This window comes from Schistocerca nitens, chromosome 9 (assembly GCF_023898315.1).
Source record: "Schistocerca nitens isolate TAMUIC-IGC-003100 chromosome 9, iqSchNite1.1, whole genome shotgun sequence".
NCBI classification, from domain to species: Eukaryota; Metazoa; Arthropoda; class Insecta; order Orthoptera; family Acrididae; genus Schistocerca; species Schistocerca nitens.
Window position 1 is genome coordinate 5,203,420 of NC_064622.1, and position 16,811 is coordinate 5,220,230.

A 16,811-nucleotide genomic window follows, 5' to 3' on the forward strand; every position below is an offset into this window, starting at 1 on the left:
GTTCTTTTTGTAATGCCATTTAATCTGAAGATAAGGTATTCCCTCGAAACATGTCGCTAAATAAATAAGTAATACAAAAGTTGACAAAGTTTGTGACTGGTAGCGGTAATTTAAACAAAACCTTTACATATTCAGGTTTTAGTTTAAATAGGCACAAGGTACATCCAGAAATCATATCTGATACGGTAAAAAATTTCAATATTGCTTATGTAAGAACTTCCTGATACACGACTGAGAAGACCTATGTGCAAATGATGTGGTGCTCAATGTTTATGCTTATTACAGTACTCGAGATTTAGTTCAATGTAGACCCGGCAGTAGACACATCGCGGTAGACGGCCATACCACACCTAAGAATTAAAAACAGTTACGTAAATACATTCACTACGAGTAAAATAAAATAGAAATAATACATGCAAATGATGCAGTGCTTGGAATCTACAAAAGAGCATGTCCACTCAAGAGCTTCTCGACAGAGTCAAAATAATTCGGTGCAATTCTGTCAGAGGTAACTTTAATGAGATTGGAGTGAACAAAGAATCTATATTGTGGAACATATAGTTCGACATGTATTCGAGTACAAGTCGATTGTCGAGTAATGTAAGCGGCTGTATACGGACTTATCTGTATAAATATCGAACTATCTCGGTCGCCATTGTAGTGTTAACTGAACGAGTGCGCTAGAACACCAGCACGACATGATGTATATTTTCCATTTGTGGTATTTTATGTTTGACATACTGATGTACCTTGCTTCCTTTTGCTGTAGAACGTTGCTACATCATCACTATGTAACATCCATATGCGCAAAGATCATGAACTTCTTTATTGCACTACAAGGTATTTTCTAATAGTTCAGTAATGTAAAATTTTTTTTTTAAGTCAGATCATGTCATTATTAGCCACCTTGACATAGAATTTTCGTTTATTAAACTTTCAGATCTGATGATGACATCACAGATGAGTCGAAACTGGTAAACAATAAAAAGATTTACAAGCAATCTGGCCATAGCCTATATTTCAGAATAATATTGTGTACTAGTGCCGAATCATAACTTTGTCCTGGTTTGCCTGAGATACACATCCAATATTATAAAAGAAATGAGATGTTTTGTGTTTTTGAACAACGGGTAAATATCCATAATCAGGCTATATAAATGTTTTAATGATTTTTTTAGGTAACATAGATTTCTGTTTCATTATTTAGACTAATTCAGATATCTACTTCAATAATTTACGACGAGTGTAGTAGTAACAATGAAATCACACAACTAAGAAGAAGTATTGCAAAATTTCTTTTGTAGTAAGGTCAAGTTTTCAGTTACTGAAGCAGTCATGAACAATATTTTGTACCAGGCTTTCAGTGGAATGTCAACACAGTCTTTGCTTTGCGACCTGCAAATTGTCAGTTGCATGCATATTCACTTGTCAGAGAGAGTACCCAAACTGTTTTCAGCTACCTTACCTGGTGTGGTAGAAGTTGGCTCTGCAGTGGTACAAGGCTCGCATGTTGTACATGTCGTTGGACATTGTGGGCATTCACTACTGTCAGATGGTGAAGCTGTGTTAGGAGAAGTTGGCGGACACTCTGTCGTCGGACATTGTGAACAATCAGTTGTAGAACCTGTGAAATAAGGAGATGATGAGCGTAGGCTACATGTCATTGGTCGTTCTGGACATACAATAGAGTCAGATGGCAAACCTGTGTCAGGACAAGTCGTTGAGATGGATGGACATGTAGTTGGACATTCTGGACATTCAGTAGCGTCAGTTGGTGAACCTGTGTTAGGAGAAGTTGGCGGACATTCTGTCGTCGGACATTGTGAACAGTCAGTTGTAGAACCTGTGAAATAAGGAGATGATGAGCATGGTCTACACGTCTTGGTCTTTCTGGACACACAACAGAGACAGATGACAAACCTGTGTCAGGCCCAGTCGTTGAGATGGATGGACATGTAGTTGGACATTCTGGACATTCAGTAGCGTCAGTTGGTGAACCTGTGTTAGGAGAAGTTGGCGGACACTCTGTCGTTGGACATTCTGGACATTCAGTAGCGTTAGATGGTGAACATGTGTTAGGAGAGGTTGGCGGACACTCTGTCGTTGGACATTGTGAACAGTCAGTTGTAGAACCTGTGAAATAAGGAGATGATGAGCTTGGTCTACATGTCATTGGTCGTTCTGGACATACAATAGAGTCAGATGGCAAACCTGTGTCAGGCCAAGTGGTTGAGATGGATGGACATGTAGTTGGACATTCTGGACATTCAGTAGCGTCAGTTGGTGAACCTGTGTTAGGAGAAGTTGGCGGACATTCTGTCGCCGGACATTGTGAACAGTCAGTTGTAGAACCTGTGAAATAAGGGGATGATGAGCAAGGGGTACATTTCATTGGTCGTTCTGGACATTCAATAGAGTCAGATGGCAAACCTGTGTCAGGCCAAGTCGTTGAGATGGATGGACATGTAGTTGGACATTCTGGACATTCAGTAGCGTCAGGTGGTGAACCTGTGTTAGGAGAAGTTGGCGGACATTCTGTCGTCGGACATTGTGAACAGTCAGTTGTAGAACCTGTGAAATAAGGGGATGATGAGCAAGGGGTACATTTCATTGGTCGTTCTGGACAATCAATAGAGTCAGATGGCAAACCTGTGTCAGGACAAGTCGATGGGCAGGTTGGACATATAGTTGGACATTCTGGACATTCAGTACACTCAGATGGTGATCCTGTATTAGGAGAAGTTGGCGGACACTCTGTCGTCGGACATTGTGAACAGTCAGTTGTAGAACCTGTGAAATAAGGGGATGATGAGCATGGTCTACATGTCATTGGTCGTTCTGGACATACAATAGAGTCAGATGGCAAACCTGTGTCAGGCCAAGTCGTTGAGATGGATGGGCATGTAGTTGGACATTCTGGACATTCAGTAGTGTCAGTTGGTGAACCTGTGTTAGGAGAAGTTGGCGGACATTCTGTCGTCGGACATTGTGAACAGTCAGTTGTAGAACCTGTGAAATAAGGGGATGATGAGCAAGGGGTACATTTCATTGGTCGTTCTGGACATGCAATAGAGTCAGATGGCAAACCTGTGTCAGGCAAAGTCGTTGAGATGGATGGGCATGTAGTTGGACATTCTGGACATTCAGTAGCGTCAGTTGGTGAACCTGTGTTAGGAGAAGTTAGTGGACACTCTGTCGTTGGACATTGTGAACAGTCAGTTGTAGAAGTTACTGGACACTCTGTCGTCATACATTGAGAACAGTCAGTAGTAGAACCTGTGAAATAAGTTAATGATGAGCATGGGCTACATGTCACTGGGCATTCTCGACATTCAGTAGAGTCAGCTGGCAAACCTGTGTCAGGATAAGTCGATGGGCTGGTTGGACATGTAATTGGACATTCTGGACATTCAGTACACTCAGTTGGTGACCCAGTGTTAGGAGAAGTTAGTGGACACTCTGTCGTCGGACATTGTGAACAGTCAGTTGCAGAACCTGTGAAATAAGAAGCTGGTGAGCATGGGCTACATGTCACTGGACATTCTGTATACTCAGTAGTGTCAGGTGGCAAACCTGTGTCAGGAGAAGTCGGTGGGCTGGTTGGACATGTAGTTGGACATTCTGGACATTCAGTCGTGTCAGTTGGTGAATCTGTGTTAGGAGAAGTTAGTGGACACTCTGTCGTCGGACATTGTGGGCAGTCTGCTGTAGTAGTTAATGGACACTCTGTCGTCGGACATTGTGAGCAGTCAGTTGGAGAACCTGTGAAATAAGGAGCTGATGAGCATGGGCTACATGTCACTGGATGTTCTGGATATTCAGTAGTGTCGTGTGGCAAACCTGTGTCAGTACAAGTCGGTGGTCTAGTAGGACATGTAGCTGGACAGTCTGGACATTCAGTAGCATTAGTTGGTGAATCTGTGTTAGGAGAAGTAAGTGGACACCCTGATGTTGGACATTGTGAACAGTTAGTTGTAGACGTTATTGTACACTCTGTTGTTGGACATTGTGAAGAGTCAGTTGTGGAAGTTATCAGACACTCTGTCATCAGACATTGCGAACAGTCAGTTGTAGAAGTTAGTGAACACTCTGTCGTCAGACATAGTGAACAGTCAGTTGTAGAACCTATGAAATAAGAAGCTGATAACCATGGGCTACATGTCATTTGACTTTCTGGACATTTGATAGAGTCATGTGGCAAACCTGTGTGAGGACAAGTCGATGGGCAGGTTGAACACGTAGTTGGACATTCTGGACAATCAGTAGAGTCAGTTGCTGGATCTGTGTTCGGGGAAGTGGGCGGACACACTATCACTGGACATTGTGAGCAGTCAGTTGGAGAACCTGTGAACTGAGGAGTCGTCGCCGGCCGAAGTGGCCGTGCGGTTAAAGGCGCTGCAGTCTGGAACCGCAAGACCGCTACGGTCGCAGGTTCGAATCCTGCCTCGGGCATGGATGTTTGTGATGTCCTTAGGTTAGTTCGGTTTAACTAGTTCTAAGTTCTAGGGGACTAATGACCTCAGCAGTTGAGTCCCATAGTGCTCAGAGCCATTTTTTTGAGGAGTCGTCATCATGGCCGACAGTTCACTGGTTATTCTGTACAGTCAGAAGAGCCAATTGGTAAACATATTTTTAGGGTAGCTAATGATGTTGGCCACAACTGCAGGGAAGACCACAAGAGAGTCTGGTTCTTTACTATCTCGAAGCTTATAACAAAGAGAAAGAGCAATTTAGAGACAAACAAATGGAGAATTGCTGTCTGAATCGAAGAAAAGGTACAAAAATTAGAAAATGATATTTAAATGTTCAGAAACAATAACGAAATTTGAAGTCTACCTAGCACGAAGTGTCGCTACTCTTACGATGCTCCATTATTAATGCAATCATTTTAAGATTTTACTGCCTTTATAAATCATTGACATATGATGTAGAATGCCTGCCATGCCCACTATCTTCTCTGAACACAGTTTCACCAGCTGACTGTATCGAAAGTTCTGAATATGCAACATGTTGTGGTCAGCGAAGCTAGTGGGCATGGCACGCATTCTACGTCATATGTCAATGATTTCTGATGATAGTAAAATCTTAAAATAATAACATTAATAATGGAGCATCGTAAGGTAGACTTCAAATTTCGTTATTGTTACTGCTACAACCTTGCGCCTGTGGCTAAAAATGGGGTGAGATGCGAGTACAAGAATTCAACAAGAGAGTTCTCTTAGGCTCACTCACCTCAATTCTCCACAATGCTACCTACACGTGGTGCCCCCGTTACACTGAGCAACCCAGTGGAAGGTTGGGTAACCAACCCCAGTGGGAAACTGGGTCAGCGAGCCGACAGGATGTGGAGCACAGTGGAAAGCAACGGGATACCACCACTCGAATTAGTTCCCTAGACGTTCATGGGATGGACCTCTTTGTACAATATTCTGGAGGTAAAGCTTCCCCTCAATCGGATCTCTGGGAGGGGAATACAACGAGGACTACAGAGATTAGGGCAAATGGAAAAGGAAGGAAGAAGAAGAAGAAGAAGGAAGACTTATTGAGGATTGGGACTTGGAATGTCTTAACCCTTCTCCATGAAGGGAAATTAGAAAACGCCAAACATGAAATGACAAGAAGCAAATTGGATGTACTCAGAATGTGTGAGGTGAGATGGGGTGGTTGTGGAGCACTAGAAAGTGACGACTTCCGGTTGTACTATTCAGGTGGAGATAAAAATGGAATGTATCGGGTTGGAATTTTGATAGGTAAAAGACTGAAGGGCAAGGTTATGTAGATTGAATATGTTAGTGGAAGAATAATGGTAATGAGACTGAAAGGGAAAATGAAAGTTATCATCCAGGTCTATATGCCAACAAGCAATCACGCAGATCAATGTTATGAGACTATAGAAAACTTAGCAGAGACAGAGAAAAGAAATGCATGTATTGTTATAATGGGTGATTAGAATGCAGTAGTTGGTGAAGGACCAGAAGGAAAAGCTCTGGGAAAATTTGGACTGGGAGAAAGAAATGAGAGAGGGCAAAGATTGTTGGAATACTGCAATGAAAATTTCGTGGTAGTTGGAAATATTCTATTTTTTAACCACAAAAGACGACTTGGATATCTCGATTTGACAACAAAAGATATCAAATTGATTATATAATGATACAACAAAGATACCGAAATTGCCTGAAGAGTGTCAAAAGGTATCCAGGGGCATATAATTATTCAGATCATATATTAGTGGTAGCTGAGGTTCTAGTTAAATTGAAAGAAACCTGGAAAGGACAGAAGAGAGAGCACATTAGCTTTGAGAAACTGAAAGACAAAGACAATTGTGAAAAATTAGAGAATGCATATTGTGAAATCATGATGCAAGGACAGGAAGCGGAATGCACAGAAGGAAGATGGGATCGTTTTAAAAATTGGATCAAAAAGGCAGCTAAGGAAATGCTTGGGGTCAAGGAGAGGAAAAAGTAAAGAGAGAATGGGTAACACCAGATATGATAACCAAGTTGGATGATCACAGGAAATGGAAAACTGTAAACACAGAAGAAGGGAAGCGCAACTACAGGAGGTTAAATAATGAATTAAGAAGGAAGACAGAAAAAGCAAAGGAGAAATGGCTGACAGAAAGTGTGACAAGATAGAGAAATTAGAGAAAGAAGGAAAATAGGATTTAATGTACAAAGAAGCTATGGATTTGACTTTCAGGGCCGGCCGCGGTGGTCTCGCGGTTCTAGGCGCGCAGTCCGGAACCGTGCGACTGCTACGGTCGCAGGTTCTAATCCTGCCTCGGGCATGGATGTGTGTGATGTCCTTAGGTTAGTTAGGTTTAAGTAGTTCTAAGTTCTAGGGGACCTATGACCACAGCAGTTGAGTCCCATAGTGCTCAGAGCCATTTGAACCATTTTTTGACTTTCAGGGAAAGAGAAACAACAATGGACTAACGGAAGTAGAGGCAGCAGACGGTAAAATGGTGAGTGAATCCCAAGAAATAATGAGAAGATGGGAAGAATATATAGAATGGCTATACGCTGCAGACAGCAGACGTGATGAAGACCTTGGGATAGAAGAAGAAGATAAAGTTGCAGATGATGACAAAGGAAATGCAATACTAATTGGTGAGATTGAAGAATCTATGAAGGAGATGAAAAAGGAAAGACAATGTGAATTGATGAGATTCCTGCGGAACAGTTAAAGTCATTAGAGAGAGAAGGGAAAAGGGAGTTGATTGAATTGTGCAAATCAAATATACATTACAGGAAAATGGCCAGAGGACTTCTGAATACCTAGGGAAAAGAAAAAGAACAGCAAAAAGTGTGAGGAACATGGAACAGTGAGCCTGATATCGCATGCAGCCAAAGTTTTGCTGAGGCGGCTCAATAGAAGGATATATCGAAAGCTGAATTGCGTAATAGGGGATGAACAATTTGGTTTCAGGCGAGGAGTGTGAACTAGAGATGCCATTTGGCTACTGAGAGTGATAGGGGAGAGGTACATGGAGAACAAAAGGAAGGTGTACGTTGTGTTCATTGATCTTGAAAAGGCTTTTGACTGTGTCAAATGGAACAAACTGATGGAAATCCTAAGGAAACATGGAGTTGACTGGAGGGATAGACGGCTAATTAGAAATTTATATTTGAACCAGAGAGCAAGAGTTAGAATAGGAGGTGTGATGAGTGAAGAAATTAAACTGGGAAGAGGTGTAAGGTAAGGTTGTTGTTTATCACCAACACTGTTCAGTATACATGTCTGGAGGAAATTAGTAGTGAAAGTTTTGATGGAAGGAGAGGAGCTTGTATAGGGGGTCGGAGAGTGGAGTGCATAAGATTTGCAGACGACACGGTTGTGATGGCAGAGAGTGCAAGAGAAATGGAACAAATGTTAGATGATCTAAACACAAAATTAGAATAATATGGAATGAAGATTAACAAGAAGAAAACGAAAAGTATGATAATTGGAGGAAAGGGGAGAAAATGCCGTATGAAAATAGGGGGAGAGGAAATAGAGCAAGTGAATAACTTCAGTTACTTGGGAAGTGTAACAATGGATGATATGTATTACTCAACAGAAATTAGGAAAAGAACTGCAATGGCCAAAGAAGGATTCAAAAGGAAACAGAAATTTATTTGTGGACCACTAAACAAAGATCTGAGGAAAAGACTTGCCAAATGTTACATCTGCAGCGTTGCACTATATGGTGTGGAGACCTGGACATTGAGGAAGGAAGATGAAAGACGACTGGAGGCACTAGAGATGTGGATACGAAGGATGGAAAAAGTGGAATGGGAAGACCGATTAAGGAATGAAGAAGTGTTAAGAAGAGTTGGAGAAGAAAGAAACGTGCTGAAAGTTATTAGAAAGAGAAAACGGAACTGTATTGGACATTGTTTGAGGAGGGACTGTTTATTGAAGGAAGGAATAAAAGGAATGGTGGAGGGAAGAAGGGGAAGAGGAAAAAGAAGATATCAAAGGCTGGACAATATTAAAGGAGACAAATATTCAGAAATGAAAAGACTGGTTATGGACAGACAAAAGTGGGAGAGGCTCAACCCACGACAAGACCTGCCTTAAGGCAGAGTACCGTACTACTAAATATTATTTTCTAGTTTTTGTCCTTTTCTTCGATCCAGACAGCAATTTTTCATTTGTTTGTCTCTAAACTGCTCTTCCTCTTCGTTGGAAGCTTAGAGACACTAAAGAACCAAACTCCCTGGTCTTCCTCCTCCTGCAGTTGTGGCAATACGTATAAACTTCAGGACCACATAGGGTTCGCTGTGCTCACGAGGTCGGCTTTCACGAGATACCACAATATGTTGGGGATGTACGACTTTTGCGCTGCTAGTGGTTCAAAGCCATTCAAACTCCAGTTAGTCGCACACTCGGGTATTATTGTAAATGTAGTCTGTTTACCAGTGTAGCTGACTTGCACGTTTGTTCCTAGTTGGTTCTGGAACTTTAACGAAGCAACTGGATTCATGTCACGTGCGTTAAGGGCCCTACCGCGCTGGGATGCCCCGGCAGCTCTAAAGATAATGCAGAAAAGGAAGTGGCTCTTTCTTTGCTTCACTGACGACTGCGAAATAAACGATTTATTACATTAAGGTAGTTGTTTGCAGTGCTTTTCTTACAGTTTTGGTTGTAACTGTAATGTATACATAGAAGTGATTTTTCAGTTTTTACATCAAAAGCACTTTATAATTAACGCAAATTTTATACTACAAATATTTCATTTGCTTACACGTCTTATTTCTTAAAATAACTCTCCCGCATCTGTTGTATTGAGAATACTTGTGGGTTCAGTACAGACAATAAAAGCATTTTGTGTTCGTCTTGTACTTCTTGCCACTCGCGTAATTTCCTTTGCTGTGCACTTGAATTAAGCATCTTCATTAACAGAACATCCTCATCTTCTGTCTGCCTTTCTTTGCAACGAAACTACACGAGATACGGTTATTTTTTTCGTCTTCGAATGCATGTTCAATTTGTTCTTGTTCTTTCATGCCGGCAATGATCTGGAGAAACAGCTCCTGATCGAAAAAAATAGTGTCCCCCCCCCCCACCAAAAACACAAGGAAACACACCGACAAGCTTTAGGGACATGTTTCTTACACCAAAACAAGACAAAAATGTCGAGTAAACATGGGATCTAAAATGCATACCGAAAGAGCTATGAGAAATTGTTCATCTTCGATACTATAAAATACATCTCTTCTACTTAATCTCTTTGCTTTCCATGTTTTTGGAAGAGATAGTATCAATCAAAACAAGAGAAAAGGTCTAGTAAACAGGAACTCTAAAATGCGTACCTTACAGGCTACGAGCGCTTGTTCAGCAGAAAGTATGCATTTTAGACACTATTTTTACTAGACTTTTTTCTTGGTTTGCTCCATACTACCTCCTCACAAAAATGTGGAAAGCAAAGTCCTTGCAGTTGAAGAGATCTTCTTCAATGAATAGAAGATGAACAAGTGCTCATAGCTCTTAAAGTGTGCATTTTAGAGTTCATGTTTAGTAGACTTTTTTTTTCTTGTTTGAGTGTGAGAAACCTGTCTGTAAGGCTTGTCCGTGTTTTTCTTGGGACGCCTTGTATATTCACACTTCCTTACGGACAACTCTGATCCTGACTTTACGGCGCAGTTCACGACCAAAAGAACCCCTGAGATGCTTCCTCCTGTTCTGTGGCGAACAGTGAATGGGTTACATACCAAGGCAGAGGAGGACAATCATTGTTTGGAATGAGAGACAGATTTGCAGAGCGTTTCCTTAAACAAGCAAAATACCTATATTCACTAAAACGAAGAAAATAAAATAAAATATTTTTGAAACGTCCAGATCTTTTTTGTCTCCCAGTCAGGGGCTCGCATTGTTAGCCAATAAACAGATTGTAATTATACTTAGAAAAAGTATTTTTTGTACGAATATACACTTTTTTAAATGTAACAATGTCTATGGACATTAAGAAACTAATAGTAGGGTAAATTAGAGTGTCGGTGTTTGTTGCAGGATTGCGAGTCATTTCCGAGGTATCATACTGTGGAAGGCTTGTACAATACCTGTGGTAGCACTGACCAGTAACGAGACAACTGACCCCCACAGATTGTGTTCAGACTGACCACCCGCAGCGGCAACACGCGCTTCCAGTGTGGTACAGAGTGACTGCCGCAGTCGTGCCAACATTTCAGCGCAGATGTCCGAGCGTGCTTAATAATACGTCGTAGGATATCATCGGCTGCAGTTGGTATGTCTTTGTAGGCAGCATCTCCCAGCTTTCCCCAGAGAAAAATGTCCTGGGAATGGGCCGGACGAGGTGAAGATCCTTTGCGTCCAGTCCAATGATTTGGAAACAATTCGTGAAGACAAGCTGTAGCACTTGGTGCACTGTGTGCTGGACAGCCATCATGTTGGTACCAGAGGTTCCTCCTAGTTTACAAACGAACGTCTCCGTGGAATACGGTCTGTTATGTGGCTGCGATATTTGTGCGCGTTCAGTGTTCCGTCTACGAAGAACGGGCGAATCAGCTGATGATTCACTATCCCACACTACTCGTTTATTCTCCATGGATGCTGACGTTCCACCTGACGACGACAACGAGGATTGTCAAGAGACCACCAGTGTATTTCTCGGCTGTTTACCTGACCACCATTGATAAACGTCCTCTCATCACTAAACAAGATACATTAAACCTCTGGTGTATCCTGTCTTAATGCTCACGTACAGAAGTTAACACTATTCTCCTAATCGTTTCCATGCAGTTCTTGATGATCAGAGATGTGATGTGGATGGAACGTGTGTCAACGGGGAATGCGTAGGACACTTGCCTGACTCTTGCCACTTCTTTGTGCGATTGCATGGTAGCTACCGTGCGGATCAACTGCAACAGCAGCAAAAAACGTTTATTACCCCCTCTTCTGTCGTCACTTGTTTCCTTCTGTTACGTTGTTAAGGTGTTACAGTACTGCTTTCACGCAACTGGTTGAGGAAGTTGATAAATAATTGTCGAGATGATTGGTGTCTATTTGGATACGTTGCCGCATACACTGCATAACAACGAACTGCGTTCCTCCTACACCCTCTGTAGACCCTGAACATGTCGCCTTCTTCTGCCTTCGTGAATTCCATCGTCCACTCACAACTTACTGCTTGGACTGCCACACGCTGACAGACTAAGAAGTCGCAACGGACTCAAGGACCACACAAGCACACTGTAAGCAAACACAATAGCATCGTACCTAGCAGCTACGCAAGTTGAATGGCAAAAACAATCGTCAGTGTGGAATCGTTTCAGAATACGATATCTCGTAAACGACTTACAATAGAATTCTGCAACTAACACCACTGACATTCAAATTCACCGTATCTTGAGCTTGCTACTGTCAATACGCATTGTTCCATTTAAAAAGGTGTGTGCCTGCACAAAAATGAGCTTTCTAAGAATTATTACAATCTGTTTATTGGCTAAAAGTACGAGCCCCTGACTACCTATCCATTCTGTGAAAAGAGCACATCGTAGCTGTTTCCATTTCCACAATATTTGCGGTGCAAGTTTTAGGTGATTCACCCTGCATAAAACTACCGTAATCTTGAAATATGTCTACATGTATTACTGGATCTGTGTATGCGTACTGAACTGGGGACCTAGAAACGACCGAGAGGCATCGCTCCGCCTTAGCCCTCAGTGGTCCCCCCCACCGGAACGTGATAGAGTAATTATGGTGTATGCCTACGTGGAGATAGTGTTTGCGCAACAACCGCCGACGTAGTGTAACTGAGGCGGAACAAGGGGAACCAGCCCGCAATTCACCGAGGAAGATGGAAAACCGCCTTAAAAACCATCCACAGGCTGGCCGACACACCGGACCTCGACACTAATCCGCCGAGAGGATTCATGCCGGGGACCGGCACGCTTTCCTGCTCGGGAATCAGCGAATTATACCGCGCGGCTAGCCGGGCGGGCTTATTAGCGGATCTACAATACAATATGTTAAATAGAAAGTGAATTCTTTTACCGATGAAACTTTCTGCATCACTGAATACTGTTGGGTACTACAGGAGCTATTTATGCAGATAAATATCTTTCTGTTTTCTCAAAATAACTGTCTCTTGACTGAAGGACACCGGCAAGGCGAGTACAAAAGAGTTGAAACTACCCGTCGCTGCGAGTAAACACCAAATCTGGTGGCACAAAACGGAGAAAGACAAGTATAAGAAGCAGCCCGACATCAGATGTATTTGTAGAAGGAAACGACGATCTTCTCGAGCAACAGGAATGTGTACCGCTATCCAGCAAACACTCCATCATTCTCACAATCACCAGATGAGTTTGGATGACTCCTGGATTAGTGTACAAGATGCAACAGTAGGACACTTATTTCTACATGACGTCTGTTCAGCCCTATGAGTCCTCATTTGTTGACAGCAATTCGAATGAGCTAGAAAAGACGCCGCAGAGGCGTTCTTAATAAGGTAGAGCAACAACGGAAGTGAGCAATGGGAAATCTGGAATGAAGGTCGTTTATTTCAGAGGCAAGTGTGTTTCCCACCCCGACCACGGGCGGTGGGGGGAGTGGAGGGGGGGGGGACAGTATATGCATGGAAGGAAATTAGGATTTAACGGCCCGTCGACGACAAGAGCACTAGAGACAAACTCAGGTTCGGGAAGGAAATCAGCCGTTTCTGGGATTTTTTTTTTTTTGTGGTTTTAGGGCGCACAACTTCAACGGTCATTAGCGCCCAGACTACGTTAGGAATGCACCGCGAGACACAAGTTTAAAACAGCAACTAAAAAGGAAAACACGATAAAAGATCGACAGGCATAGGATTAAAAAAACAGCATAATCAAATGTCCTTAGACAGGTTGGTCAAGTTGATAAAACGAAGAACGCGAGCAGCTGCTCCTGGGTCATCCGCTAAAATGGCATCGAGAGTACATGGCAGGCCAAGATCAAGACGCAGTGTAGTAAAATCCGGACAGGACGTTAAAATGTGGCGGACCGTCAGCAATTGCCCACATGGGCAGAACGGCGCCGGCGCAGCCGTCAGCAGATGGCGATGGCTGAACCGGCAGTGTCCAATTCGCAACCGGGCCAAAACTACCTCCTCCCGCCGAGAGGGGCGTGAGGAGGACGTCGAAGCCGCGGGAAGAGGTTTCAAGGCCCGAAGCTTGTTGTCCCTAAGGGCAGCCCAATCGGCATGCCACAGCGATAAAATGCGCCGACAAATGACCTTGCTACAATCCCATGAAGGGACACAACAAGAAGCTGTCCGAAGCTGGAGGACCGCAGCCTTGGCCGCGGCATCTGCAGCTTCGTTCCCAGGGATACCGACATGGCCAGGAACCCACATGAAGCGAACCGGAGAACCGTCGTCCACCAGCTGCTGAAGAGAGCGTTGGATCCGGTGCATAAAAGGGTGAACCGGATACGGATCACTGAGGCTCTGGATGGCGCTCAGGGAATCAGAGCAGATGACATAAGCAGAATGTCGGTGGCGGCACGGCCTGGTAGAGGGCAAAGAGCTCAGCTCTGAAGACCGAACAATGGCCATGGAGCCGGTATTTGAAACTTTGTGCCCCGACAATAAAAGAACAACCGACCCCGTCATTGGTCTTAGAGCCATCTGTATAAATGAAGGTCATATCAACGAACTTCGAACGAAGTTCGACAAAACGGGAGTGGTAGACCGAACCGGGGGTAACCTCCTTTGGGAGCGAGCTGAGGTCAAGGTGAACGCGAACCTGAGCCTGGAGCCAAGGTGGCGTTTGGCTCTCGCCCACTCTAAAGGTTGCAGGGAGTGAAAAATCAAGGTGTTGAAGGAGGCGACGAAAGCGAACTCCAGAGACATACAACCCGTACTGACGATCGAGAGAGTCGTCAAAAAAGGAACGATAAGACGGCTGGTCGGGCATTGACAGTAGCCGACAGGCATACCTACAAAGCAGTATATCGCGCCGGTAGGGCAGTGGCAATTCACCGGCTTCAACATGAAGACTCTCGACGGGACTAGTATAAAATGCTCCGATCGCAAGACGTAAACCCCGATGTTGTATGGAGTTGAGGCGGCGTAAGATGGACGGCCGTGCAGAGGAGTATACGAAGCTCCCATAATCCAGCTTTGAGCGGACGATCGACCGATATAGGCGAAGTAGGACGGTTCGATCCGCTCCCCACGACATACCACTGAGAACACGAAGGACATTTAGAGAACGGGTACAACGGGCAGCCAAATAAGACACATGTGGAGACCAGCTAAGTTTCCTGTCAAATGTAAGACCTAAAAATTTTGTTGTCTCCACGAATGGGAGAGCAACGGGACCGAGTCGTGAGGACGGTGGGAGAAACTCTTTGTAGCGCCAGAAGTTAATACAGACCGTCTTCTCGGCAGAAAAACGGAAGCCATTGGCGACACTCCAGGAGTAAAGTTGGCCAAGAGAACGCTGAAGACAACGCTCCAGGAAACATGTACGCTGCGCGCTGCAGTAGATGGTAAAATCGTCCACGAAAAGGGAGCCTGATACATCAGCTGGGAGGCAATCCATTATTGGATTGATCGCTATGGCGAAGAGAGCGACGCTCAAAACTGAGCCCTGTGGCACCCCATTCTCCTGGCGAAAGGTGTCCGGCAGGACAGAACCCACACATACCCTGAACTGTCGATCCATTAAAAAGGAACGAATAAAAAGAGGGAGGCGACCGCGAAGGCCCCATGTATGCATGGTGCGGAGAATGCCCGCCCTCCAACAGGTGTCGTAAGCCTTCTCCAAATCAAAGAACACAGCCGCGGTCGGGCGCTTCCGCAAGAAGTTATTCATAATGAAGGTCGACAAGGTAACCAGATGGTCAACAGCAGAGCGGCGCCTACGAAATCCACATTGTACATTGGTAAGTAGGCGTCGAGATTCGAGCAGCCAAACCAAACGAGAGTTAACCATTCGCTCCATCACCTTACAGACACAGCTGGTAAGCGAGATGGGTCGATAACTGGAAGGCAAGTGCTTGTCCTTCCCCGGCTTAGGAATCGGTACAACAATAGACTCGCGCCAGCATGCGGGAACATGTCCCTGAATCCAGATGCGATTATAAGTACGAAGAAGGAAACCTTTACCCGCAGGAGAAAGGTTCTTCAGCATCTGAATATGAACAGAATCAGGCCCTGGAGCGGGGGACCGTGACCGGGCAAGTGCATTTTCGAGTTCCCGCATGGTGAATGGGGCATTATAACTTTCACGATTCGAGGAGCGGAAGTTTGGTGGCCTAGCCACCTCTGCCTGTTTTCGGGGGAGGAAGGCAGGGTGGTAATGAGCGGAGCTCGAAACCTCGGCGAAAAAGCGGCCGAAGGCTTTGGAGACATCCTCAGGGGCTACAAGGACGTCATTCGCGACCGTCAAGCCAGAAACTGGTGAGTGGACCTTAGTGCCAGATAGCCGGCGCAGGCTACCCCAGACAACAGAAGAAGGAGTAAAACTGTTGAAGGTGCTTGTGAAAGCAGCCCAGCTGGCTTTCTTGCTTTCTTTAATAATACGACGGCACTGTGCACGTAATCGTTTATAAGTGATACAATTCGCCACTGTAGGGTGGCGTTTAAAGGTGCGTAAAGCACGTCGACGAGCACGTAAAGCGTCTCTACATGCTGCGATCCACCAGGGGACCGGTACGCGACGTGGAGAAGACAGAGTGTGAGGGATGGATGATTCAGCAGCAGTGAGAATGACTTCCGTGAGGTGTGCGACCTGACTATCGCAGCTTGTGAAGGTTTGATCCTGAAAGGTCGCCCTGGAAGAGAAGAGCCCCCAGTCTGCTTTGGAGATGTTCCAACTAGATGAGCACGGAGAGGGGGTATGCTGCAGGAGATGGGTAACACACGGGAAGTGGTCGCTCGAATATGTATCAGAAAGTGCATACCACTCAAACCGGCGTGCAAGTTGGGTAGTACATATAGAGAGGTCTAAATGGGAATAGGTGTGAAATGTGTCCGAAAGAAAAGTAGGGGCGCCAGTATTGAGGCAGACAAGATTGAGCTGGTTGAAAAGGTCTGCTAACAGGGAGCCCCTCGGGCAGGATGCTGGAGAGCCCCAAAGGGGATGGTGGGCATTGAAGTCTCCAGTTAACAAAAATGGTGCAGGTAGCTGAGCAATAAGTTGCATCATGTCTGCCCTGGTAACGGCAGACGACGATGGCGTGTAAACGGTACAAATAGAAAATGTAAAAGTGGGGAGAGTAATTCGGACGGCAACTGCCTGCAGGCCGGTGTGCAATGTGATGGGATCGTAGTAAATATCATCCCGGACCAGCAACATAACCCCTCCATGAGACGGAATACCTAC

At 44.5% G+C, this 16,811-nt stretch overlaps 1 protein-coding gene across 39 annotated transcripts in view; it reads right to left on the reverse strand.

Moving 5' to 3' along the window:
• LOC126203575 (mucin-2-like) overlaps positions 1–16,811 on the reverse strand; it is a 366,840-nt gene that overhangs the window by 143,574 nt on the left and 206,455 nt on the right. The window contains exons 10-19 of one of the 39 annotated variants that reach the window (XM_049937903.1): positions 3,574–3,762; positions 3,355–3,495; positions 3,088–3,276; positions 2,869–3,009; positions 2,650–2,790; positions 2,509–2,571; positions 2,212–2,289; positions 1,921–2,133; positions 1,703–1,843; positions 1,466–1,624 (exon numbers count right to left, since the gene is read on the reverse strand). The exons of 1 other annotated variant lie outside the window; for it this stretch is intronic. In XM_049937903.1, coding sequence (XP_049793860.1) covers positions 1,466–1,624; positions 1,703–1,843; positions 1,921–2,133; positions 2,212–2,289; positions 2,509–2,571; positions 2,650–2,790; positions 2,869–3,009; positions 3,088–3,276; positions 3,355–3,495; positions 3,574–3,762 — 1,455 coding nt within the window. Of the gene's footprint in view, positions 1–1,465; positions 1,625–1,702; positions 1,844–1,920; positions 2,134–2,211; positions 2,353–2,430; positions 2,572–2,649; positions 2,791–2,868; positions 3,010–3,087; positions 3,277–3,354; positions 3,496–3,573; positions 3,763–16,811 lie in introns of all 39 variants that reach the window. 37 more of the 39 variants (XM_049937901.1, XM_049937906.1, XM_049937910.1 and 34 more) reach the window with 37 other exon arrangements.